Genomic DNA, 25,417 nt, shown 5'->3' with positions numbered 1-25,417 from the left:
TTAAAATATATATGTCAAGATTTCATTAATGGAAAATTTCATTATTATTCTAAAAAAAAAAAAATTCAGATCATTTACTGATGTCTTCAATCGACTCTGATCGAAAAATTAGATATTCAAATGGTGAAACCATTCACAATGATCAACAAAGAAGTGTAAAAAGAATTATGTTGATACCCACTAAAACAATGGCAGAGAACACAGAAAACAAAATATGCAATTAAAAAGGGTAAATGGAAAGACAAAGATCAAAGTCAAAACAAGTTAGAGCCCAAATTAGAAAAAAATGAAACAAAGGAATTACAAAGGAAGGCAAAGAGATCATCCCAACCCACCATCACATTTGCTGAGGGGAGATGTAGAAACCCCACAAGCAGAAGGAAGAGTGAGAGCCTTAGTCATGTTGAGTGCAATTCCAAAGGAACCACTGTTCTTGAAAGCCTCACAGAGACACTCGGCATTAGTCTTCAAAATCGTCTTCAACCCATTACAACAACTTTCCTTTGGCTTTGTTTCTTTGCTACCATTACTCACAAATGTAAGACAATCGGTCATACTCAGTATAACAGTCGAACAATCTGCAGCCGGAGCCGGCGCCGGAGCATTTGCAGATTGCACTGCAACAGAACAGATCACCAGAACACCAAAAACCAACCACACTTTTCCCATGGTAATTAAGAGAAAACTCAAGAGGAAGAAACAGAACAGAGAACTCAAGAACTTAGAAGGGTGATGAACACGGAAGTCCAAGAGGTGAGTTTGAGAATGGGCGTTACTTTCATTACTTCTCTACATATATATACATAAATGAAGATTGAAATGAGAGCAAAGAATCTTTACGAGAAAGAAAATCAGTTATTTGATTTGATCGAGTTTATGGAGTTATCTACATTTAAGGAATGAGACAGTCCAGCTTTAACTGATACACAGCAGTTATCTATTATAATTAGTTCTCGAGATAATTTCACGCGTTTTGATGTCGTTTTAGACTTCCTATATGAAAACCTTTCGGTTCCAGAAATACCAATCCAATGGTGAGAAGTTTGGGACTTAAAGACGACTATTATACACTGCCGGTAAAACATTCCATTTATAGATGAGAATTAAAAGAGAAAGCTCATCACCACCATTAACAGCTATGATGGCCCTTGTTAAGGTAACTTTATCACAACCATCTAAGACCAAAGATCATAATCTTCAGTCCACACAAAGCCAGCTTGTCCTACTCCATTTGGAAAAATCTTATCCCATCCCATATGTATGATATTCTTTTAAAAATAAAATAAGATTAGTGGAAAAAAATCGTTTGCCATGCACATTTCTTTGCTGTGCACAGTATTGCCCACTACGTGTGATATTTCAAACAAGGGATTGAGATTAAAACATTAGTTTTTAAGTGAAATAACTCATCCGTGAGCCGTTTGAAGATTTACCAACCCAGAAAACCTGGTTTTAGAACCTAAAATCCAGACGATTTTTCCTCTTGTTTGAGACTCTTTGACTCCATCTTCTTCCCTCTCACCCTTTTTTTCGATTGTGTCTCTTCCTCTGTCTCTTGCTTTTTTCTTCAATGCTTAAAATTATGGAGAAAGACTAAGAAAGCACCAAGATGGACCTCTATAAGGAAGTCTCAAATTGATACTAAATATGTGATTTTTGAAAGTTAGAAGGTCTTTTTGACTGCTTAAGGATCTAGAGAATGAAAGAGGGCGACCAGTCATCACGGAAACCTTGTAAATTTGAGTCTTGAATGTTATCCGGCTATGGTTGGCATGTTCATATTGTATGGTCCTAATTGTTCTTTCAAACTCTGAGACTTTTTCATGTTGCTGAATCATTGGAACCTCATAAAATATAGGGTTTTTCAAGGTTTCTTTCTTGAACCCGTCTATTCTCCCTTTAAGTACTCACAGAAATATCCACATTTAATAGACATTGGAGCTTCCTTATATAGGTCTGGTATTTGTTCAGTATAGGGTCAGGAGGAAAGGGATTAATCTGAGCATTCTTGCACAAGGGAGATTTTTTTTTTTTTTTTTAAATTTTTATTTATCTATACCTACAAATATCATTTTGAACAGTAATTTTTTATATTTTGAAAGGGGGGAAGGGGAGTATTACATAATATATATACCACCGGTAAAGTTTGAACTCACACCTCTCTGTTAAAAGATGAAATTTTTAACTGTCCTACTAACATTCCATTGTTTGGAAATAAAAACATGATACATAACTCTTTCAACTGTAGAAGACACAAAATGAAGAAATGAAGAAAATGTATACAATGCAATACATACCTTCCTTTATTAAGATAAATATTTTCCTTCCTTTTTTTCATTTAAGATATTCTTGAATTGAAAACGTAGATCAAGGAATTTCCTTTTTCTTCATTATTATTTTTTTTCCACTGTGACGTTCGGGTTTTCAATGCAACTTTAATTTGTATTTATTTTCTGAGAGGGGGATTATAAATGACTTATTCATTGATTTTTGGTAAGAATGAATTTTCTCCCCCCCCCTATTTGGTGGAAGATGATAAATAAGTTCTGAATCAAATAAGAAGACTGATGACCGTTTGAGCATTGAAGGAGGAGTAAATTTTATAATCATATTTATTCTATTTAATGTAGATTTTGACCTGAAACGACTCCTTTTGACTGGGCTCATACATATTTGGGCTTTCCGGCTGGGCCCGATTGTCTAATTGGGCCGCGATAGAGCGGAGCTTCAGGGCAGGCCGACAGGCAAGTTGACGGTTCATTGGATCATAGTTTTCTACAAATTTCCAATTTCCAGGGAGAATATATATTATATGATCTATACCTGTCCAGATATTCGTCCCCAGCCAAGCCCTTTTCTTGTCTTGTGGGCTTTTCTGATTCTGATGCGTCAGTGGCTAACTACTACGGGGCTGTGCTTGCGTCTTTGCACATGAATGTGCATGACCGTCAAGTCGACCGTCAGATCAGAATCTTGGTCAACATTTTGATTTCGACAACTGAGATTCAATGAATTTCGACCAAAATTTTGAATCGGATGGCTCGAAATCCCGACTTGACGGTCCACATTCCCAAGCAAATTCGACGACTACGAGATTGACGTGGACATTCAAAATAAACAAATAGTATTTGTCTGTGACTCTCGGTATCGTCTTCTCCACCTTATAAACCATGACGACTCATGGTCCTCTGTAGATCTCTCCATTTCCTAGTCTTTCAAAGGTACTGATCCTTTCTGAGTGACTCTTGGTTTTAGCTTACTAGGTTTCAGCTTTCTTCTCTGATGATGATTGTTCGTTTGTGCTATTCAATATTCTTATAGTTCTTGGCATAACTTCTTTGTGGCTGTAGTGTTGCTGATACTTTGTTTTCTTAACGAAGGGTAGTGAACTTTTCTTCGAGGAGGATTCATTACTTTTACCTGTAATTTTTCTAGTTCTTGATTTTTGATTCCCGTTAATGGAAAACCCTATGAAGTTATTAACGTTGACCAGTGGATTGCTTCCGTTTTTTTTTTCTTGGAGAGGGGGTGGGGGTGAAAAATTGCTTTATTCCTCTGCAATTACACTCCTAAGAGAGAAAGAGTAGCAGAGTATAGATTGTATCAATCTTGATACTGCTGGCTACTCTAATTCCTTTTTCCCCGCTTTTCTCCTTTCAGTTTTATGTAAGTTTCCCTTAGAGAGATACCTATGGAATGTCTTCTGACTGACAGTCAGGGAAAACTTTTAGGTTAAGATGGCAAGCAATAACGAATCACTGCTGCCCCTACTAGCCAAAGCTAAGCCAGAAGGGGATGTCCGAAGAACATACTTCGATGTGTTGGGTCTTTGCTGCTCATCCGAGGTTCCTATGGTTGAAAACATAATGAAGCCCCTTTCTGGAGTCAAGGAAGTCTCAGTGATTGCTCCAACAAAAACGCTCATTGTTGTCCATGACAGTCTCGTGATCTCTCAAGCTGAAATTGGTAAATCCTTTTTCTCAGTTCACAATCAGATATTCTTCTGTTATTATTGTTATAAAAAAAGTCAAACTTGTAATGGAATCATGATCTGGTAGTCTGGTGCTTTTTGCACACGATCATGGGGTTATATATCCTTTTCGGGAGCACAGAATTATAACCTGCATCTCCCCATAATTAGCAGGAAGAAACTGATGAATGCAAGATGCGTTTGTAATTCTCCCGTCTTTAAGCCCAAACTCTGCCAACGGAAGGACATGAATAAGGCACCTATTTTGGTAGTTTTCTCTCTATGAGACACAGTAATAACATGATTTGGGAACATCTGAAATTTTTTAATTTATTGAGGGACAGAATTTGTCTTTGTTTCTGCACTACCTCTCTCTCCGAGAGTTTCAACATTTCCAAAGCTTTTTCCGAGGCAAATCAATCAAATATCCTTGTCAATTGCTATTGAACCCAATGTTTTGTTTGGTGTGTAATGTGTGTAATTATTTGTTTACTTATTCGTTTTCCTATCATCTGTCAGTTACTGTGCTGAATCGAGCAGGGCTAGAAGCAAATGTCCGAGCATATGGTCAGCAGAAATACAAGATGAAATGGCCTAGTCCATATACTATTATCTGTGGTGGCTTACTCCTAGTGTCGTCTTTCAAGTTCCTTTACCAACCACTTCAATGGGTTGCTCTTTCGGCAGTTGCAGTTGGTCTCCCACAAGTAATACCAAAAGCCATTGCTGCAATACGGGGTTTGACTATTGACATCAACATTCTAGTGTTGATGGCAGGTAATTCAAGTCTTCCAAAGCTTAACTTTTTTTATAAAAAGGATTTACAGCTATTTCTTGTCATTTTTAGTGGCGTTTGGAAATTCTAAACTAATTCTTTGTTCATTGCTTTATAGTATAATCGATCTTGACTCCAATGAAGGATATTTAATTTTGGGGTGGATTCATTAGGCCAAATAGAAATTCTATTACTTAGTATAGGACGTCAATATTAGTCTTTACATTGAAATGATCAATATGAATCAAGAGAATGATCTAGAACGTATGTTCTTACTTGCAATGTGCTATTAACAATTGGATTTGAGTCAAAAGACACTCATTCCCTAAAGTAATCTCAGTCCCTGACATGGCTATTCCGGGTCATGAAATTCTTCCCGACCTTAAAAAATGCATGTAGTCAGTGAAAGAGTACCTAAGAACTGAGTTGAACCCAAACCCCTCAATCATTTTCCCAAACTCAGAATGATTCTGGATACTGGCTCTGAGTCTCTATAACTCTGAAGCCCTTTATTCATCTATTGAACTGTAACAACAGAAATTCCTTTTTCTGTTCTTTCTTTATTTTTTTTCCTGTATTTATTTATTCTTTTACTTCTTCTTGGCATTGGACTGGGGAGGTTGCGCGTGATGACTTGAGAGATCATTTCTCTCAAACTATTTTAAACTGATTTATTGTCACTTGTTTCCAGAATATTAATCAAAATGATGAATTATTTGATGTGCAATCCAATATGGTTCCCTAGCAGTTTCACAAAAATGTCCAATCTATTTATACATCAAATTTAAGCAGTAAATGAACTTGTTATGTTGTATTGTTATTTGTACAGTACCAAATAGTCACAGCATCAGCTATGTAATCCTTTGTATAGAAGACTAGAAACTGAGCTACATTTAACTACTAGTTTTTGCTAGATCTGCAATGTCTAACCTTGTAATTCATAAAGACTTGTAGAAATATCAGTTTGTTATTTCGAAGCCAAAATATTTACCAGTCACATGTTTTTTCAAATAATAGGCATGAACTATCCACACAGAGTTCAGAGGAGGGAACTGAACTGAGGAATGAATGAGGATCCAACATATATCTTGAACTCATACCTGTTTAATGTTGTGTCAGACAATGAAAGTTTTGGTAAATTATGAATTCCAAGTATTAAGGCTCCTTAGTAGGATTCACATTTGTGCCTGTTCTTTTGCCCTCTCTAACACAATGTACTCTCTTGAGTGACTTGTTAATCTAGCAAGGTAGGACTGAGAAGATATCATCCATTAAATAGCTTTTACTAAATTGTTCTTAATTCTTAATACAGTTTCACTAAAACATTTTCAAATAAATTATTTATAGTTCAACTGTTCATTATATTGTTTTACACTGTAAATCTGTTTGATGCTTTGCAGTTGGTGGATCAATTGCTCTAGGAGATTACTGGGAGGCAGCCGTCATTGTCTTTCTATTCTCTATTGCAGAGTGGCTTGAATCAATATCAAGTCACAAGGTCTACTCTTTCATCCAATCTATGCTTCTTTTTAATGTTAATAATGTTTGTTAGTGTTCAAGCTGTAGATCAGCTTGACCTTTATACTGTAAAGGAGTTGGGTATTTAACTCTTAGGACTCAACATCCAAAAAGACCCTTTGCAGCATCAATAAGCATTTTACTCTATTAATGAACGTTCTCTTGCAAAGATTTCTTTTGCATTGTAACTTGTGAAGTAGGGAAATCCTTTCCATTAGGTTTTGCAAATGATCCAAATGGAAATACTTTTACTCCCCAAGTTGTTCATTACCTGTGGAGGAATCTTAGATCAGTGGTAAAAGGTTCAGGCTGCCAGGGCATATGCCTAAGTTCGGGTCTTAAGAGCAGCCACTTTACACAATTAAATGCCTACAGGTAGGACTGACAACAAACTCACTCTTCCCAGGACCAAACATGGCATGAGGTCCCTTCTTCTTCTTTTTTTTTTTTTTTTTTGGGGGGGGGGGAGAGACAGCACTTTGTAATGGCACCTTCTTACTTTTCCAGACATACATTAGTTTTTATAGCTTTTCATTTGGTTTTCTATTCATGCCATATTTAATTAAAATCTGAAATCAGGCAAAACTCTAACTGAAGCTAAAGGAAGAATTAATCCTTCCTGAATTTCCATCTTCTGGTCTTACAGGCTACTGCAGCCATGTCTTCATTGTTGAGCATGGCCCCTCAGAAGGCTGTCCTAGCTGAAAGTGGACTTCTTGTTGATGCCAAAGATGTGGAGGTGAATACAATTATCGCAGTGAAAACCGGGGAAGTAATTCCAATCGATGGAATTGTTGCTGAAGGGATGTGTGAAGTGGATGAAAAGACTTTGACAGGAGAACCCTTTCCTGTTACCAAGAAAAGACAATCTAATGTTTTGGCTGGTAGCATAAACATTAATGGTAACCTCTTACATTTGCATTTCTTATTTTATGTAGTGTGTTTTTTTTCCCAAAAAATTATGAAAAAATGAGAGTGACCAACTTGAAAAATATCTGAACCATCATAGGTTATATAACTGTGAGAACCACTGCATTAGCTGGCAATTGTGTTTTATCTAAAATGGCGAAGTTAGTAGAAGAGGCCCAAATCAACAAATCCAAAACTGAGAGGCTTGTGGATGATTTTGCCAAGTACTATACACCAGGTTAGTCAGTTTTGACTATGGTAATTGCATCCTATTTGGGTTTTACATGAATTCGCACAATTAGTTTCCAAAGGACCTTGTTAATTCTGTTTCCTTGGTTCATTGTGCAGCCGTTGTGTTAATAGCAATGCTTATCCCAGTGGTTGCTGCTGTCTTAAAATTCCATAACCTAGACCACTGGTTCCATTTAGCCCTGGTTTTTCTGGTTAGTGCTTGCCCGTGTTCACTTATCCTCTCAACACCAGTAGCAACTTTCAGCGCACTGACAGAAGCGACGACAAATGGACTTTTATTCAAAGGTGGTGATTATCTTGAAACCCTTGCTAAAATAAAGATTGTAGCTTTTGATAAGACAGGAACGATAACAAGAGGAGACTTCATGGTGACGGATTTCCAAACTATTTGTCATGATGTTAGCCTGAACAAGTTGCTCTACTGGTAGGTTCCTAGTCCTGGTTGAGAGTTCTTCTAGTCAATAGTTCCAAGCTCTGATTAAATTTATTGAACTGTAAAAACAAACCTTTACTAGCTGATGTTATGGTATGCATGCTGGGCTTTGGCTTACTAGGTTTGTATCATATCAAGTGCTCCATGGGGTTATGTTCAGATCTCTCACCCATTTGTTAGCCTGATTATTGTCCTTGCCAAAATTTCCAAGACTGTTTTTAACTGGACCATAGTTTAAATTACACAAGTTAATGTGTAGCCTGGGTGAAACAATTTGACATACTTAATTTTAGGTTGATTCATGATTCTGGTTTGATGTGATACAGTCTCTGATGCTAGCTATACCAACTTGGCAGAGAACTGGGGTTAACTTGAGTGATCTGGCCAAGTCATTACAATCATTACATAATCTTATTAATGATATTTTTTCTTTGGACTGAACTTTTTGAGACTATGCTTTTGTGTCAAGTACTATGATTCAAGCAATCTGATCTCTAGTGTCTGAAAATGATTCTCTCAGTGAGGAGCTCAGTGTTGTCTAATCACCCAAGTAATCTAGTTATGACTTCCACCCTTGAATTCAAAGACTTAATTCTTGACTTAGTTCAGTGCTTGGACAGGTTACTTTCATTATTTGGATTGGTTGGACCAGCTAATGCCGTGGTTCAACTGTTTTGAGGTATACCTAGGTCTGGATCAACCCAGCACTATAATCCTGATAAAAAGGTGGTGTATTTGGGTTTCAAAGCAATGAATTATCATTTTGGTGTAGTAGGTAGAATGATACATTGAGCTAAGCAAAGAGAGTTTCTTGGAACCGAAGTCTGATGACCTTCGATGTATTTCACAAAAATAAGGTTATGATACCACTATCCCACAATGGGGGTTGTAACTACAGACTCACATCTCTAAATTATCCAAAGATCAAATGAAAACCATGATCACTGAGAAATGGAGGGTTTAATCATATTTTAGACTACGACACTTGATGGCAGTTGTAACTAAGATCAACCAGATAATCAGCTTTCAACAGATGACATTTCCTCTGTATCTATTTAACAGACGAAGTTAATTTATGGAGAGTTTCCAATGCTGTGCCTGTGGAACTCCTTGTTCTTGTTGTTGCTTCCCCCCCCCCCCCCTCCTCTTTCCCCCTTTCGAATTAGCTTAGGTTTATGAAGAAACATTGGTACTTTTGTTGTTGGAGCTATTCCTATTTAAGTATTGAACTAATTGCTGTATAAAGTGATCATAGCCTATTAGATCACATGTTCAAATCTCATCTGGTCAAGAGTTGGGAACTTCAGGTCTTTGTCATTTTGAGACATAACAGCTTACTGGGTTTCTAGATTTTTGTATCTTATATCTAAAGTACTGGAAAGAGAGTTTCTGAAACAGAGATAGTTGTACATTTGACCTCCCCAGACCCTGCTAAACATGGGAGCCTTGTGCACTGGGTACTATCTCTGCCTCAAGACCTAATGGACTCCCATTTAAAATAGTTCTTGCTGAAAACTCACATTGATTGCAATCTGAAAAGAACATGGATGGGGAAGAAGAGGAAAGGGAAAGAACGCCAGTGTGCATTACTGATATGATTTTTGGAATTTTTTAAGGGTTTCAAGCATTGAGAGCAAGTCGAGTCACCCAATGGCAGCTGCTCTTATTAACCATGCGCGGGCCAATTTTGTTGAACCAAAACAGGAGAATGTTCAGGGATTCCAAAATTTTCCTGGAGAAGGAATTTTTGGTCAAATTGATGGGGAGAACATTTATGTTGGGAATAGAAGAATTTCAGAGAGAGCTGGTTGCAGAGCAGGTAGATATTTTAAGCCTTATTCCTATATGGTTTAAACCTTGCTACTAGAACCTCCCGGTTTTACTGATATTTTTAAAATATTCATAATAATTTTGTTGCTCTTGTAGCTAACCTTTTAGTCAACTGTTAGGCTTGGATTTATGGCCTATTTGAGGACAAGAAGAAATGTGAAGCTTATATGATAAAATAGATTTTATGAGTTCTTTTTTTTTTTTAATCTTCTTTTATCATGTATTATAAGAAGTGTAGTCCTTGAGATTTTTCATTTCCAGCAGAAGAAACTGAAGCTAAGGGAGGAGCAACTATTGGACACATATATTCAGGAACGAATTTGATAGGAACCTTCAGTTTGGCTGATGCATGTAGATCAGGGGTTGCAGATGCAATCTCAGATTTGAAATCAATGGGGATTAGAACTGTGATGCTAACAGGAGATAGGCATGCCGCAGCCATTCATGCACAAGCACAGGTACAGTTCCTTCACATATTCAATGTAAGGCCTAGATTGGGTGCATGACCTGCTGACCCATTGAATGGAGCCATGTGTGGTTATATCTTCTTATAAATTTTCGGTACTTTGAAGTGGTCAAGAATCTAGTTTGGGTAATCAAGTTGTTACTGATTAAGTGTTGACTTCAACACGTGCACACTTCTTGAATCATTGTTTTCCATGGACTTCTTGTAAAGTCAACAGTCAATCTTTGATATTTGTACTATCATAATGCCCTATTCTGAAAACCTGCCAAGAGTTGTCCACAGAAATCTCTCTCCCCCTTTTATATAAAACCCCATGTTGTTGCTCTACAAATTAAGGGAGATCAAGTCATGCTTTTCACTTGTGCAGCTAAGCTATGCTATAGAGGTAGTCCACTCTGAACTCTTACCTGAAGACAAGGCAAGGATTGTTGAAAGCCTGAAGAAGGAACAACCAACTGCAATGATCGGAGATGGTGTTAATGATGCCCCAGCATTAGCCACTGCTGACATTGGTATCTCAATGGGTGTCTCTGGTTCAGCACTTGCAATGGAGACAGGGCATGTGACACTTATGTCCAATAACATTCAGAAAGTCCCCCAAGCAATTCGGCTTGCAAGAAAGACTCGTCGGAAAATAATTGAGAATGTTTCATTATCAATCATCAGTAAGGTTGCTGTTATTTCACTGGCAATTGCTGGTCATCCAATTCTCTGGGCAGCCGTATTGGCGGATGTTGGTACAAGTTTAATTGTGGTATTAAATAGCATGCTCCTTTTTAGGGGAACCACTAATATGAAATCATCCAGCAATGGGCAGGTCATAGATGGAGGGGAGAAATCAAATGATTCACCTGCTTCACGTTGCCGTCCGGATCCCGTTTGCTGTTCATCACCATATGCACCTAAGGGTTCCAAACAAAGCTCATGCGGTGGCTGTGAAAGTATCACACAGACAGAGAGATCTAACAATATGTCTGGGCTCTCTTTCAATTCATCTCCTTGTTGCCCAACTACAGAACCATCATCTGTAAATTGTCTGGGTAGTGGACATGTTGCATCTGAGAGCTCACCCATGTTTTCATCTGTACAATCATGTGGAGTGCAAAACCCTTCGTGTTGTTCAAAATCATGCAAGCAGACAGTGGAAGTAATTGCCCTTTGATTGCCATTGCTTCCGAACTACAACATATTTATGAATCGTCTGGAAATATGAAGTCCACATGGAAGAGACTCAAGCACGACTTCTGTAACTTGGGTGCTTGTCTCCAGGGATACAAAATGCAATCCAGCAACTGAAGGTTCACTGACTGCCGCTGATGCATGTATAGATTCAGAAAAGAGAGGTTGTCGATGAGTCTCTGTGTGGTAAAAGTGCCGTGGGTGTTAAATTAAATTGAATAGCAGCCCGCAGCCGAAGGTTCTACGCTTAAGAATAATCAGTTATGCTTTGGGCGTTTCTTGGTTCGGGCTTAAACTTTTCTGAGCTGTATTAACAATTATATTGTCATCGGTTAATCGTTTTCTACTGGTTCTGTAATTGCTATTTTGGTTAAGAAGAGTGATCAGAATATGTCAGGTGATTCAGATATTGTGGCATTTAAGTGATCCAACGGTTACCCAATTTAAACTAAATTGAATTTTATTTAAACCCACCCAAAATGAATTTTATTTAAACAATGGGTCGTTGGTACTTAAATGGCCGGGATTCAAGCAGCCATCAGAATATGTCAGGTAAAGCAGCCAATGGCGTTGGTCGGGATTATTCCTTTCCCTACCATTTCACTATAATTCCCTCACAGGATTTTGCCATATGGCATTTATGTAATCCAACGGTTATCCGCTGCACATAATGGAGTCGTCGTATGCACACATCCCAACGAGCCAGCAGCCCAATGCCGCTGGATGCTGAGCTATGGTTCAGAATTCAGATGGAAATGCACAATTGGCGTTGTATATACGTGGAAGGATGGATAGATGGATTTACCCTTCCAGGTGTGCCAAGATCATAAATTTAATCTTGCTTTAAATTTTGGAGTAGAGGTGGAGACTTGTCCACGTGGATGGTGGAAAGTCTTAGATGGGCAAGGAGCTCACAATCCCATTGGCCCGAAATCTATCCATGATAGATCTAGATTTCCTTGGAAGATTTCTTATGGCCTACACCACCTCCGCGGCCTGGTATTATTTTCAGGTACCCATAAAACCAATTAGTCAGTGGTCAGTAGTGTGGGATGGAAATCTTCCTCTCTCGACCTTGAAATTGAAGAAGAAATTAGTAGCAGAGGAAATTGAATCAAGAAAATTAAATTTGTTGAAGTGTTAGGTGGTGGAAGAGATGGCAATGGCTGCAACATCTACTACTGCGGTACTCAACGGGTTGGGCTCACCATTCTTGTCGGGCGGAAAGGGGAGTCAAAGATTGCTACCATCATCCAGCATCGGCGCCGGTGCCCGTGCCGCCGGTGCCCCTAGGAGGCTGATCGTCGCGGCAGCTGCTCCCAAGAAGTCTTGGATCCCTGCCGTAAAAGGAGGCGGCAACTTTATTGACCCAGAATGGCTCGATGGCTCGTAAGATCCTCCTTCCTGATCTCTGTCATTAATTTACTCGGTTACTAGCTTTCAGATAATCAGAAAAAAAGGAAGTGAACAATGTTAAAATCTGATAAATTTCTTGTTTGATGTTGTGATATTAACGGCAGGCTGCCAGGAGATTATGGGTTCGATCCACTGGGACTGGGAAGAGACCCAGCCTTCCTCAAGTGGTACAGAGAGGCAGAGCTGATCCATGGGCGATGGGCCATGGCGGCCGTGGTGGGGATCTTCGTAGGTCAGGCCTGGAGTGGGATTCCATGGTTCGAGGCTGGTGCTGCGCCAGGGGCAGTAGCACCTTTCTCCTTCGGGTCTCTGTTGGGAACTCAGCTTCTGCTGATGGGATGGGTTGAGAGCAAGAGATGGGTTGATTTCTTCAACCCTGAGTCTCAGGCAGTGGAGTGGGCGACTCCATGGTCGAGGACAGCCGAGAACTTTGCCAACGCTACTGGTGAACAGGGCTACCCCGGTGGAAAGTTCTTTGACCCCTTGCAGTTTGCAGGAACCATTCAGGATGGTGTTTACATCCCTGACACGGAGAAGCTGGAGAGACTAAAGGTTGCAGAGATCAAGCACGCGCGGCTTGCTATGGTAGCCATGCTCATCTTCTACTTCGAAGCTGGCCAGGGAAAGACACCCCTTGGTGCCCTTGGCTTATAAGATAAGAGCTAATTAGAGTTGAAACATGTCTGTAAAGATTGGAAGTTTTCTATTGCAGTAGAGACGCCCAAATTCACAATGGTCTTGAATTTCTTTTAATTTTTCTCTTAGGCACCTTTATTTGCTAAATTAAAGGTTAAAGGTGGGGTTGGGAAAAAAGAAAAAGTTGTGAACTTGGATGCCGTGCATTTAATGATGTTGAACGGTCTAGATTCGACAGCATAATAGTTGTGCATTAATTGAATTTTTTTTTTTTGTATAAAAGAACTTTATTAAGTTGGGAAATTGGTATATTAATATGCCTAGGTGAGAGTGGAACGCACAAGCTCTTCACTAAAATGTGTTGGTTTCAACTACTAGAATAACTTTGTGTTGGCTGTATTGACTAAAGTTAAACCCATTAAAAAAAAAAAGAAAAAAATATTTAAAATGTGACTTGTTTGATTCAATAGAAACAAAATTTTTTAAATTAAGGAAAACTGATTAAGGAAACTTGAGGACTTTTATTAATTTGGGGAATGGGGATATTAATATGCTTCGGTGAGAGTGGAACGCACAAGCTCTTCACTAAGAGGTGTTGGTTTCAACCAGAATAGCTTTGCGTTAGCTGTATTAATTGAAGTTAAACCCGTAAAAAAAAAAAATTTAAAATGTGACTTGTTTGATTCAGTAGAAACAAAATTTTTTAAATTAAGAAAAATTGATTAAGGAAACTTGAGGTGGTAGGTTAATTTTTTTCATTTTATGCATTTTTAAAATTTTATAAAATTAATGAAATTTCGTAAAATGTTGTGAAAAACAATAAAGTTGGATTTGTATTTAACATTTTTTTCCAAAACCCCTTTTTTTCTTTTTTGTCTCCATCCTTTCATTACATATCTTTATATTTTTCAACCCCATTTTTGCAAACAAACGGTCCTTAAAGTTTAAAGTAAGCCCTCAATATTATACCCTTCTCCAAAAAAAAAATAAAGAAGATTATACCATCTTATCGAATGGGTCCAATGGGCAACGGCCCATAACTCGAAAGGCCACTTGTTTAGAATTATGATTAGATTAAAGTTGTGATGGCGACAAATCATGGCAGAAGACATTAACTGTTCATATTCATTAGTTCTCTCCATTTCTCCTTTAAGGATCTCATCGTGGGTTTTTCAGCCTTTAGATGGCAAAAGTTTTAGGTTAGATTAGAAATGCCTAAAGTCCGTGATGCTCTCGGTATTGTGGATCTAATTTGGTGACGGTTGTTGAAGCGACTTGTCTCCCACTTTCCCACCCCAGCAACCAAACACTCACCATTTAGGATTAAAGGAAAAGTTTTTTCCCCCCCCCCCCCCTTGAAACCGTGGTTTCGTCATTACTTTTTGGTGGAATGGAAGGTGGTCTCACATTACTTTGGAGGAATGGGGCAAAGGTTGAGATAATCAGATTGTGTAAAAACTTTGTTGATACAAAGATTTCTTGTCATGGCTTCCCATCTTTCTTCTTTACAGGAGTTTATGGGGATCCAAGAAAACAACACAGAAAGGAAGTGTGGGATTTAATTACTGATTTTGGTGTAACAAGAAGTGAAAGTTGGTTAATGGCTGGAGATTTCAATTCACACCTTAGTTGGAAGGAAAAAGGTGGCTCTATATCAAAGTCTAGAGAAATGTGATGCATTTAGAAATTTTATGAATGATTGTAACATGATTGATTTGGGATACAAAGGACCATTGTATACATGGAGTAATGGTAGGAAAGGAAATGAGAATATAAGAACTCGTCTCGACAGAGGGATGGCAAACCCGAATTGGATTGAGGACTTTCCTGAAGGTATGGTAATGGTCAAATCTATTGGTTTTGATCATGCAACAATTGTGATTGACACTGTTGGAAAGAATAATAAGAGATGCCCACCTTTCAGATTTGACGACATTTGGTTCACTCACCTTGATTGTGGACAGATTGCAAATCAAGGTTGGACTGCATTGACTTTGGGAACCCCTGATAAACAACTCATCGATAAACTTGATGTTTCCAAACACCTATTCAAAAAATGGAACAAAGAGAACTTTGGGAACTTCCATGAAAAAATTAGAAAATTAAAAGAAGAGTTGGAGCAGATTCAATTGCAGCCGAAGGGAGTTTATAATATAGAGAGGGAATTGTGCATTAAAAAGGAGCTTGAACATGAGCTCAAGAAAGAAGAAATTTTTTGAAAACAAAAATCTAGAGTGGACTGGTTGATGGAAGGAGATCAAAATACAAAATTTTTTCATATTACAACCCTCAGAAGAAGACAATAGAATCACATTTCTAAGTTAAAGCTGCCTGATGGGAGATGGACTCAGTCAGAAACTAAAGTGCATAATCTGATCTGCTCACACTTTAAGGAGGTTTTCAAGGAAGATCCGGTGGATGAGGTGGCTATAACTTAGGCTCTTCATCACGTGCAGTCAGTTGTTAATGAAAACATGAACTCAGAATTATGCAAGATCCTAAGCAAAGAGGAGATTAAATCAACACTTTTCTCTATTGCTCCTCTTAAATTGCCAGGGACTGATGGCTTTCCAACAAATTTATTTCAAAAATTCTGGGTGACCTGTAAGTAGGATATTGAGGAGTTTGTGGTGGATTTCTTCAAAAAGGGGAATCTGCCAGCTTTCCTAAACAAGACTCTCTTGTGCCTAATTCCTAAAGTTAAAGAAGCAGATTCCCTAGAGCACTTTAGACCTATCAGTCTTTGCACAGTCCTGATCAACATAACAACCAATATCATGGCAAAAAGATTAAAGGGAGTGCTCGACACCATCATAGACCAATCTCAGACGACTTTCGTTCCTGATAGGTACATTTCTGACAATATTTTAATTGCACATGAAATCTTTCATTATATTAAGAAGAGGGGGAAAACAACAAAAGTAAATTTGTGGCAATTAAACTCGACATGAAAAAGGCTTATGATCGAGTTAATTGGACCTTCCTTGAGAAACTCCATTTGAAGCTAGGCTTCTCTACAGCTTGGACCAATATTGTTATGATTTGCATTAAATCAATTTCATATGACATTTTTATCAATGGATCCAAACAAGGGGAAGTTAAGCCTATTAGAGGGATCCGTCAAGGAGACCCGTTATTACCGGCCATTTTTATTATTTGTGCCCAAGCTTTATCTTCTATTATCAAAGAAGCCACTTTGAAAAATAAGATTCAGGGATAAAAATTAAAAATAGAGGAGATCAGTTTATTCATTTGTTGTTTGCTGATGGTTGTTTATTATTTGGAAGAGCACACATTGATGAGGTTTTGAACTGAAAATCATGTTTGGATCTATATTGTAGAGCTTCGGGACAGGAAAATAATTTGAAAAAGTGTTGCATTACCTTTAGTCCCAACACTCACCCAAAAATTAAGAGATGGCTTTCTAGAGTGTTAAAAATCCCCATTGGTGAAGGACCAACAAAGTATTTGGGGCTTCCCATAGATTTTGGGACATCAAAAAAACTCCTTTTCTATAATGTAAAAGAAAGAATTGGGAGGAAACTACAAAGGTGGAAAAGTGTTTTGTTTTTTTTTTAAGTTGGGAAAATAAACATTATTGAAAGCCTCAACCTTGCCTTCTTTGAATTATGTGAGTACCCATTTCAAATTACCCATAGCATTATTGACTGATATTAGAAGGGATATGACAAACTTTTATTGGGATGATGATACAGATAAGCACAAAATACATTGGGTCTCTCGATAGAAATTATGTAAATCAAAGCAAAAATAAGGATTGGGTCTAAGGGATCCTTTGTTGCAAAATCAAGCTCTCCTTATGAAGAGTGCTTGGAGGTTATGGTTCAATCCAAGTGCCCCTTGGGCTAGAATGTTAAAAAATACATATTTTCCTAATTCTGATTTTTTGCAGGCCAAACTTGGACATTGCTCATCATGGGGTTGGAGAAGTTTGCTGGAGGGGCATGATCTTCTTAAAAAAGGAATGGTTTGGATTGTGGGAGATGGAGAAAAGATTGATATTTGACAAGATAATTGGATTCCTACTTTTTATGGTTTTAAAATAAGATCTTGTAAACCGGAGGGATGCAATCTTTCCAAAGTTGCAGAATTGAGTGACCACAATACAAGATCTTGGAGGATTGATTTATTGGAAGAGATTTTCTTACCAAATGAGGTGCAAGAGATTTCAAAAATTCAACTCAGCTTATTTCCTCAAGAAGATAAACTTATTTGGAGCGAGACAAGATCTGAAAAATTCATAGTTAAGTCAACTTATCACTTTCTAAATAATTTGAAAGAAGATTCTACTGTGAACAATTCTAATGGAGAAGATGCCTCTTTCCCTGAAGATCATTGGAAGAGAATTTGGAATTCAAAAACCTTGTCAAGGGTTAAAGTACTTATTTGGAAAATATGTGCTCAGGGGATTGCTTCTGGAGGTGGTTTTCGAAAGAGGAATTTTCAGATTAATCTTTGTTGCCCAAGGTGTGATGCAAATATTGAAACATCAGAGCATATTTTCTTGAACTGTCCATTTGCAAAGGCAGTATGGTTTGCTTCTTCTATTTCTCCTCCTTCAATGCAAATGCTTAATTTTTCCTTGAAAGAATGGTTTGCTATTTGGGATCCAATGTTTTAAGGAAAATAAAAGATTTGTGGAGGAGAGATTTTCTATGGCCACTTTCTTATTTTGGTTTATATGGAAGGCTAAAAATGAGCTCATTTTTAATGGGAATGGATAGCTCACCTTTAGATGTGTTGAATGCTGCCAATAGAGCTTTCTCTAAATTCATTGTAGCAACTAGGATTAAAGGTAACTCCTTTTGTTTTGAATGGCAGCAAGTATCAATGGCTGATTCAAATGTTGGCAAATGGTCTCCTCCACCTCAGCATGTTTTTAAGATTAATTGTGATGATGCATGGTCCAAAGATTCGAAGAAAGGAACAGTGAGCAGTGGGATGTATCATCCATGATTTTAGAGGTAAATTTATCACAGCCTTTTTTGAAGGAATCAACTGTGAGTCAACACTAATTGCAGAAGCAGTTGCTGTTCGAGCGGGTGTCCTCCAAGCCATTAGATGTGGAGTCAAAGAGATTATAATCAATCTGATTGTTTGGACGTGATTAAGCAAATTAATACTTCTTCTCCAGATCGTGAAATCCTTCAAATCTATCATGATATACATAAGCTTCAAACAGAGTTTGTAACTTTGTATCTTGTGTTTTTGTTTTCACATATGTCTACTTTCACCGTTTTAGAGTCAAAAACGCCAATTCAACAATTTTAATTTTTTTCTCTTTATTTATTTATTTATTATTATTTTTTATAGAATGACTTGTAATTACTAATCTGGTGAGTCAACAGCTTACATGCACCATCACCATCATAATATAATAATCAAATCTTAAATTTACAGACTAATTATCTTTTAGACAAGTGTAATGGAGTTTGCGAATTGAATGGAAACTAAACCACTCTCAAAGTCAAAGGCATTTGGGAAGGAAATATGATCTTCTGAGAATGTTAGATTTTGGGGAAGGGCGACATGAGTAAGATTAGGATTTTGGGAAATTGCATTGTAAAGAAGAAAATGACATTTTTGTTTGGATCGAAACTAACTAATTAACAATCACACAAGGGAAGAAAAAAAATATACAACTTAACATTTTTAGGTGAAAAATCTTCAAGGGGAAGAAAACCAACGCCTCTAAAACAATTAACTAATTTCAACAAACTGAGAATCAATTACAAAGGAGAAGAGTTACATATTTATACCAAAAAACTCTAAACAGACAACATCGTTCATATCTCAGAGGTAATCTGGGCCATCGGATGAAGAATTTTCTTGTAACTCAATCAGGTACACAAAAATCATTTTGGGTACAAAGAGAGCGAAAGCCTTGTAAGCTTTGCTCGCTCTGTTACCGTGGGGACTGGCGCCCCTGTCACCCCTGCTGTCACGCAGAATCAAGCCCACATACATAATACCTTTCCCAAGTTTCACATATATAGTATAATTTGTTCTTCAAATTTCACTTTCTGCATTTCAGTAGAAATTTAACAGGAAGAGGGGAGCAAAGAAGGAGATGATCAGCCATGGGTACTCTTTTCTAAAGGAATGCTAGTGATTTTTGGAAGTCTCTCTTGGAATGATGGTGTCCCATGCCACTGAATTCTGAAGGGGCAGCTTGGGTGTAAAGACAGAGAAAGGTTCTGGCTTATGGACTCTTGTGAGAGACAGTGAGAGCCCACCAGGCCCACACTATGTCACGTCTTTTTGTGACTTTTATTTTTATTTTTATTTTTATTTCTTCTTTCTTTTCTTTTTCTCTGTAGGACCTTTATTTCTTTAACATCATCACAGTGAAAGGATTTGGCCACTGATACATTCAAAAATAGAAAAACCCTTTTAGGGACTCGACGATTAAAAAGAAGTACAATAATGATAAGAGATGGTATTTCTCTTCTACAGCTAATATGGATCCTCACTCTTTCTCGCGCTGTCTCTTTCATATGCTTTCAAACATAAAATATATATTTTTTTTAGTTATAATATTAATATTGTAAACCATTCATATGTAATATAACTGGGTGATATTGTTTACTCCATTAAGTTCACAAAATGACATAAAAGAGTTTCTTTGTCATAAACTAATGGATTCCTAGTAGAATAAGAGGGTCATGGGGATTCCACACTCCACAACTGTTCTTTTCTAGGGATGCAAAAAGAGATTTGATTTAAGAGTCTATAGAATAAATCTGATAAAAACTTAATATTATTAGCTGATCATGTTTTAAACAATTGCAATTGGAAACAAAATAAATACAAGTGGTTACATGTCTCCTTGGCTACACTCCACCAGCCTCTTTCATGTCCAAAATGAGCTAAGACAAAACCATTGGCATTAGCATATGCTTTTTAAGTATAATACTCAAATCTAAAAATTTTGTATTAATCATAGTATGTGAAGCTTTTAGTATTTTAATCTGTTCAAGAAATCGAAGTAGGCTAAAAAGCATGTTATGTGGATATAAAATTCACATACGTATTCTTGTAGTCGAGTATGTATATATTTATTTATATACATCATTGTCGTTGTAATTTTGTTTAGTAAAAGAAAAAATGAACCCTACTAGGAAGATTTTGGCCATATGAGAAGAACTTATGCATGACATATCTAAGGACATTTAATTCATCTAACCCATTATTTAGATTTGATAAATATCCTTTTCTCGAGGAAGATGGTCCCCTCGCTCATTCGGAAATTAATATTCATTTAAGAATTGCACTCGCACTTCACTGAATGTAAATTTTGCTTTATTCTAAAACTGGTAACAGCATAAGTGACTGTTTCTTTCGAGAAGCCTCATCCATTATGGAAAGACGATTTGTTCAAAATCCACTTCTAAGATATACATTAATCCCAATCCCAAGCCTTGTTCTTCTCATTTTTCTCCCTCAAATTCGAAGAGTCTTGCCACTCTCCTCTAGCCCTAGTTAGATTATAATTTAAAGGTACCTTTAAGGTAGAAAAACAATAATAGAAAATTCTAATTCTAAATAGCGGACGTAAATGGTTCCATGATATATGGAGAAATATTAATTAATGAAAAAGAAGATGCAGCTCCTAGTAGTTTTATGATTTTTTATTCATTTTAGGGTTTTTTTTTTTTTTAATAGGTTAAATCATTCTTCATGATTTATGCAGCATTTTGTGAATTATTGGGTGACCTTGGAAACCGCAGGTCCAGAAAATAGCAACGCCACTATAATTGGAAGCATAAAAAACACAAAACCTGGACTAGATCGACCATATACTGTTGAAATGCATTTCGTCCATTTCTCATACTATTTGTTTTCCAATGTATAAGTCTTCGGATTTGATTGTGAAGATCTAAATCAAGGTCCCACAAATTGAACTCTATTGTATTCCGGACCTGTTTACTCAAATTTCATTGAAAGAATATGTGAAATATTCACCTATGAGACGCTACAAATAGAGTAAGAATTTGAAATATGACATCCTCTTTGCAGCAATAGATAAATTTTTGAAAGTTTTTTGTGTAGAATTTTCCACAAGAAATTGTTGATTTTTGGGGTTAAGGGGAGGTGCCACAGTCACAACCAAAACTTATCCCCTTGAAAATCAAGTGAAATGCCATCAAATTTTGGTGGCGCATACTACTACCTAATCTTGATCTTCTTTCCTATCTGTACCCATTTGGATGTGACTGAACTACCAACCCTAAGTGATACCCATCAAACTTTGTTAACTACTTCATAAGTGATACCTATAATATTTTGCATTAATGCTTAAATAAGAGTGTGTGGCCGTATTTCTCTTGCTTGTTGTCTCCCCATAGATAAGGAGTAAGTAATAAATGACAACAAATATTAATCGGGGTTTGAAATAGCTTCCATGCCAATCAAAATTCGACTTGATTGGTTCAATTCTTTTATTCTTATCTTTCATTGAGTGTGTATCGTTTGTTGTATAATTTTCGGTGGTTCAATGATTGAGGAATTAGAGTCGATCAAGGGTTTGACCTTATGTCCTCAAGATAGCGTAATAAAAGAATAATATGATTCATCGTGATTACTCAAACCCAATGATAGATGAGGATTAGCGTTTGGGAACTCTAGAGACATGGTTGAAAAGAACTGGCATTGTAAGTTGTGTTTTATTTAGGTGGGATATCAAATCAACATGAATAATGCATTCACTAAGGAATCCGCAAATTAAATAGTTTGAAAAACCAAATATAAAGCTGAGTCTTAAATTGTGAGATTCAACTTTGGTTTATACGGAGAAATTATATATATACATTATTATTAATTTCTTCTTGTATAAAAAAAATATATGATTAGCAACCAATTATCAAAAATCAAGTACAAGCGATATACGATCCGATACATTTGATGAAAGCTGTGATTTGCAATCAATCATGTCGTGTCGGTCGCAAGTCGTTTTACGAAAAAAAATTTGCGGAAGAACCGAGAGAATGAATGAGAGAAGGAAGGAGACAACTAGGACAAGTGGTGTGGGGCCAATGGGAGACAAAAAGGATGGGACCACAAATTTGAATGCATATAGGGGGACCCACGCAGCATCCACGTGGGCTCTCGACATCAATTATAAATGCACTACAAAATGATCTATTTCAGCTTTCCCATCTGTCTGGGCCCTACCCCTCATGCTACTTGAAGATGACACGTGGGGAATCCTTACTAGCAAATCAAAAGAATATTTACCGCATACCTACTTCCCACTTGAACAGAACAGAATCTGTTACTTTACCCCAGAAAAAAAAAAAGAAAAAAGTATTTAATAATATCGATCAAAACTTCAAACCTCTCTCCTACAATTATTTCTTCAATTCTTTAGTGAAGGAAGGTTTTATCATTTTCCAACATTCATAATAAACTTTTTGTCAATGATGATGAATTCTGAGTAAAAAAAAAAACTCATTTTACTCATTTTTCTGCAAAGTCTCTCAAAAATTTCAATAAGTTAATATCTCAAACCCTAATGAATTTTTTTTGCCAATTCTCATTGTCATATGTTAACATTTTTCATTCTAATGCATCAAATTTGTTTTTCATTTCATAATTTATATTGGGCAAAAGTTATAAAATTATTTTTTATCAAAAAGAAAAATTCCTACAAAGTAGAAAGCGAAAAATTGCCACTGAAAACCCCAAAGAGATGTTGGTCGAAAAGATATTAGAATAGTATGCTCTTCTACCCTTAGTGAAAGGAAATCTAGACTCAATTACACGCATGTTACGTGTTGATGGAGTACTCGTCATCAAAGTCACAATATAATATGTGACACGAAAGTTAAAAAGACTTTTGAAGTCTCCAGTACACTCTAGTCATTTTAGTTTGACTAGGTCTTACACTCTTGTCCATCTAAATTCTAAATAAGTAATCTTGTAACCTAAGAGGGATTTTGTTTGGGTCCTGCACAGGACCGTCAAGCCAAACACCATGGACTGTCTGATTGAAATTTTGATATCGACCATTGAAATTCATCGGTCGTAATTCAATTTCGACTAACGAGATTTCAGATCTGAGAGTCCAAAATCTCGATTTGACGTTAATGCACATGACCCAAGCAATTTTGCTCTAAGAATGTTTTATATAATAAACTTCTAAAATTTATTTTGGTTAAATTTCTCTCTAAAGTCAGAATTTCTTCTCCCACAAAACGATCATTTTTCTTTTATTAACCAGTCCACTCAATTTCCATAGTGAATCCAAACGAAAATGGTCACTGTCTCTAGCTCTTTTACTCCTTTAATAAGCACCAATAATTGTAAACGCAGGTCTTTATAAAGATGAATGGTCATCAAAGGCCTAGGCCCAAGGGAAGAGAAAAAGATGCACTAGGATCTTTAGTGCAATTTTCCTTGCTCTCCCATACATTTATGTCTATGGACCATTTGTTAAATTGTTTCAGAGCCTTCTCAAGATCAAAAAGGGAACAGGAAATGTCTTTGGATGCAGAAACACTGCAGCCTTTTGTGGGATTCCAAATGAAACAGCGCGAGATAACACATTAGTTTTAGAAAATAGGTTAAAAATTAGTAGTGAAGAAGTATATGACCTGAATCCAAATCTCTTGCTCCCCAGAAATTCGGTGGCAGAGAAGACATGAAAGAGAAACACATTAATTTATGCCTAAGTGGTCATGAAAGAATGGAAACAGAAATAAACAAGCTTTTTTATCGGTGGATTCTCATACCTGATTCATAAGTATGATCCGAAATTACAAAAAATAATTGCCCCAAACCTTAAAATGCAAGATGATCAATGGGCATAGGAGCAAACAGGTAGGAAGTAGAGATTTTAAGAAATCGCCAGCATTCTTTCATTTGTATTTTGTGAAAGAAAAAAGCTTGAATTGATTTCTCACATGAGAAGAAGAGAATTGCAGTATCAACTATCAAAATTTTGCCCAGTTACATGTTGATGAAAAAGAAGAAAAAAAATGCACTCTTACCTTCTCAAATACATAAACTCCTTTCTTTCCCATTGAGATACATCTTAATAAAATCCGATTTTGGTTCCTTTTCTATGAATAGACTAAAAGGAAGGGAACACAGATGTTGAATCGAATCGGTTTCCATGAAATTCGAAGTCATGAATTGAGAATTCAGCCTAGATGGACTCTCTCCCCTCGAAATCTATGCAGCCGCGACTGTTTCTCCTTTGCTGGAGGAAGATTCCGATCCGGTGGTCTTTGGAGAATCCTTCTTCGATGCCACTGCGCACTTCTCCTTCCTCTCATCTTTGTTCATTTGCTGCTGCCGACACTCCGAGCTGCAGAAGGCGCTGTCTCCTCTGCAAAATTCACGTCACCCACTTTTTTTTTAAGTCACAAACACGATACCATTAAATGGGTTTTACGTTTTGAGTAACAGAGAATCAAGATTAAAAAGATTTCAGATCTCTCAAACAGTATTCTTCAAAGGATTACAGACGGACCTGTACATGTAGATGTCACGGCCAGGACCAAGGCGGCGTTTGCAGAGGTTGCAAGCTCTTAAGAAGTGAGACGATTCGAGTAAATCGCTCAAATTCTTGCGATGGGTTGGTCTTGGGGATACAGTGGCCATCAACCGGTAATCGAACCCATCTGTTGCTCCAAACCCACCACCACCACCACCACCAAACCCTGTTTGATTCTTTCTGGCAGCTGGACCTTCTTGGACCACAGCCGTCTGCCTGTGTTTCACGGTGTTCTCCGCCATCGCTGCGTCAGAAGTCGCCGGAGATTCTTCAGGGCCGGTTAGATCCAGAGTGAATTCCGTCAGGCTTGTCGTTCTCCTCATCGAAGGACGACGAGGTCTCTTCCCTAACAACATAGTGTTTGTGATAAAAGAAGAAAAACAGATACCCAACTAAGATCTTTAGACCCTTTAACACCCAGAACCAAGAAAGAGTTGCAGAGGGAGTGAGAAGAAAGACACAGAGAAGGAGTGAGGGAAGGTGAAGGTCTGGAAGGAGACTGGAGAGGCCAA

The 25,417-nt window shown here is 37.3% G+C and overlaps 4 protein-coding genes across 7 annotated transcripts; 3 read left to right on the top strand and 1 right to left on the bottom strand.

The window, feature by feature from the left end:
• The first annotated feature begins 3,140 nt into the window (after positions 1-3,140).
• LOC149026809 (putative inactive cadmium/zinc-transporting ATPase HMA3) lies at positions 3,141-11,705 on the top strand. Of its 4 annotated transcripts, none has more exons than XM_089156414.1 (10): positions 3,141-3,221; positions 3,732-3,966; positions 4,490-4,747; positions 6,146-6,243; positions 6,910-7,165; positions 7,273-7,410; positions 7,521-7,848; positions 9,474-9,676; positions 9,949-10,145; positions 10,521-11,705. In XM_089156414.1, the coding sequence occupies exons 2-10, from the start codon at positions 3,738-3,740 to the stop codon at positions 11,313-11,315; spliced, it is 2,502 nt and encodes an 833-aa protein (XP_089012540.1). In that variant the 5' UTR covers positions 3,141-3,221; positions 3,732-3,737; the 3' UTR covers positions 11,316-11,705. The 4 variants fall into 4 exon arrangements, with proteins under 4 accessions (XP_089012540.1, XP_089012554.1, XP_089012531.1 ...); XM_089156428.1 differs by lacking the exon at positions 3,141-3,221 and adding an exon at positions 3,349-3,422 and having other exon boundaries at positions 9,952-10,145; XM_089156405.1 differs by lacking the exon at positions 3,141-3,221 and adding an exon at positions 3,349-3,422.
• A 666-nt stretch (positions 11,706-12,371) lies between these two features.
• Positions 12,372-13,481, top strand: LHCB6 (light harvesting complex photosystem II subunit 6). Its single transcript, XM_089156397.1, has 2 exons — positions 12,372-12,721; positions 12,853-13,481. The coding sequence occupies exons 1-2, from the start codon at positions 12,489-12,491 to the stop codon at positions 13,400-13,402; spliced, it is 783 nt and encodes a 260-aa protein (XP_089012523.1). The 5' UTR covers positions 12,372-12,488; the 3' UTR covers positions 13,403-13,481.
• A 1,609-nt stretch (positions 13,482-15,090) lies between these two features.
• LOC149026807 (uncharacterized) lies at positions 15,091-15,603 on the top strand. Its single transcript, XM_089153693.1, has one exon. The coding sequence runs from the start codon at positions 15,091-15,093 to the stop codon at positions 15,601-15,603; it is 513 nt and encodes a 170-aa protein (XP_089009819.1).
• Positions 15,604-23,539: 7,936 nt separating this feature from the next.
• LOC149026806 (senescence-associated family protein, putative (DUF581)) lies at positions 23,540-25,417 on the bottom strand. The gene is made up of 2 exons (XM_089156386.1): positions 24,882-25,417; positions 23,540-24,737 (listed from the first exon to the last, which is right to left on the bottom strand). The coding sequence occupies exons 1-2, from the start codon at positions 25,259-25,261 to the stop codon at positions 24,581-24,583; spliced, it is 537 nt and encodes a 178-aa protein (XP_089012512.1). The 5' UTR covers positions 25,262-25,417; the 3' UTR covers positions 23,540-24,580.

Source organism: Hakea prostrata, chromosome 1, assembly GCF_041222555.1.
Source record: "Hakea prostrata isolate BN-2017 chromosome 1, UWA_Hpros_2, whole genome shotgun sequence".
Lineage (NCBI taxonomy): Eukaryota > Viridiplantae > Streptophyta > Magnoliopsida > Proteales > Proteaceae > Hakea > Hakea prostrata.
Note: the sequence above shows the minus strand (reverse complement) of the source record. Positions and strands in the feature narration are given on the sequence as shown.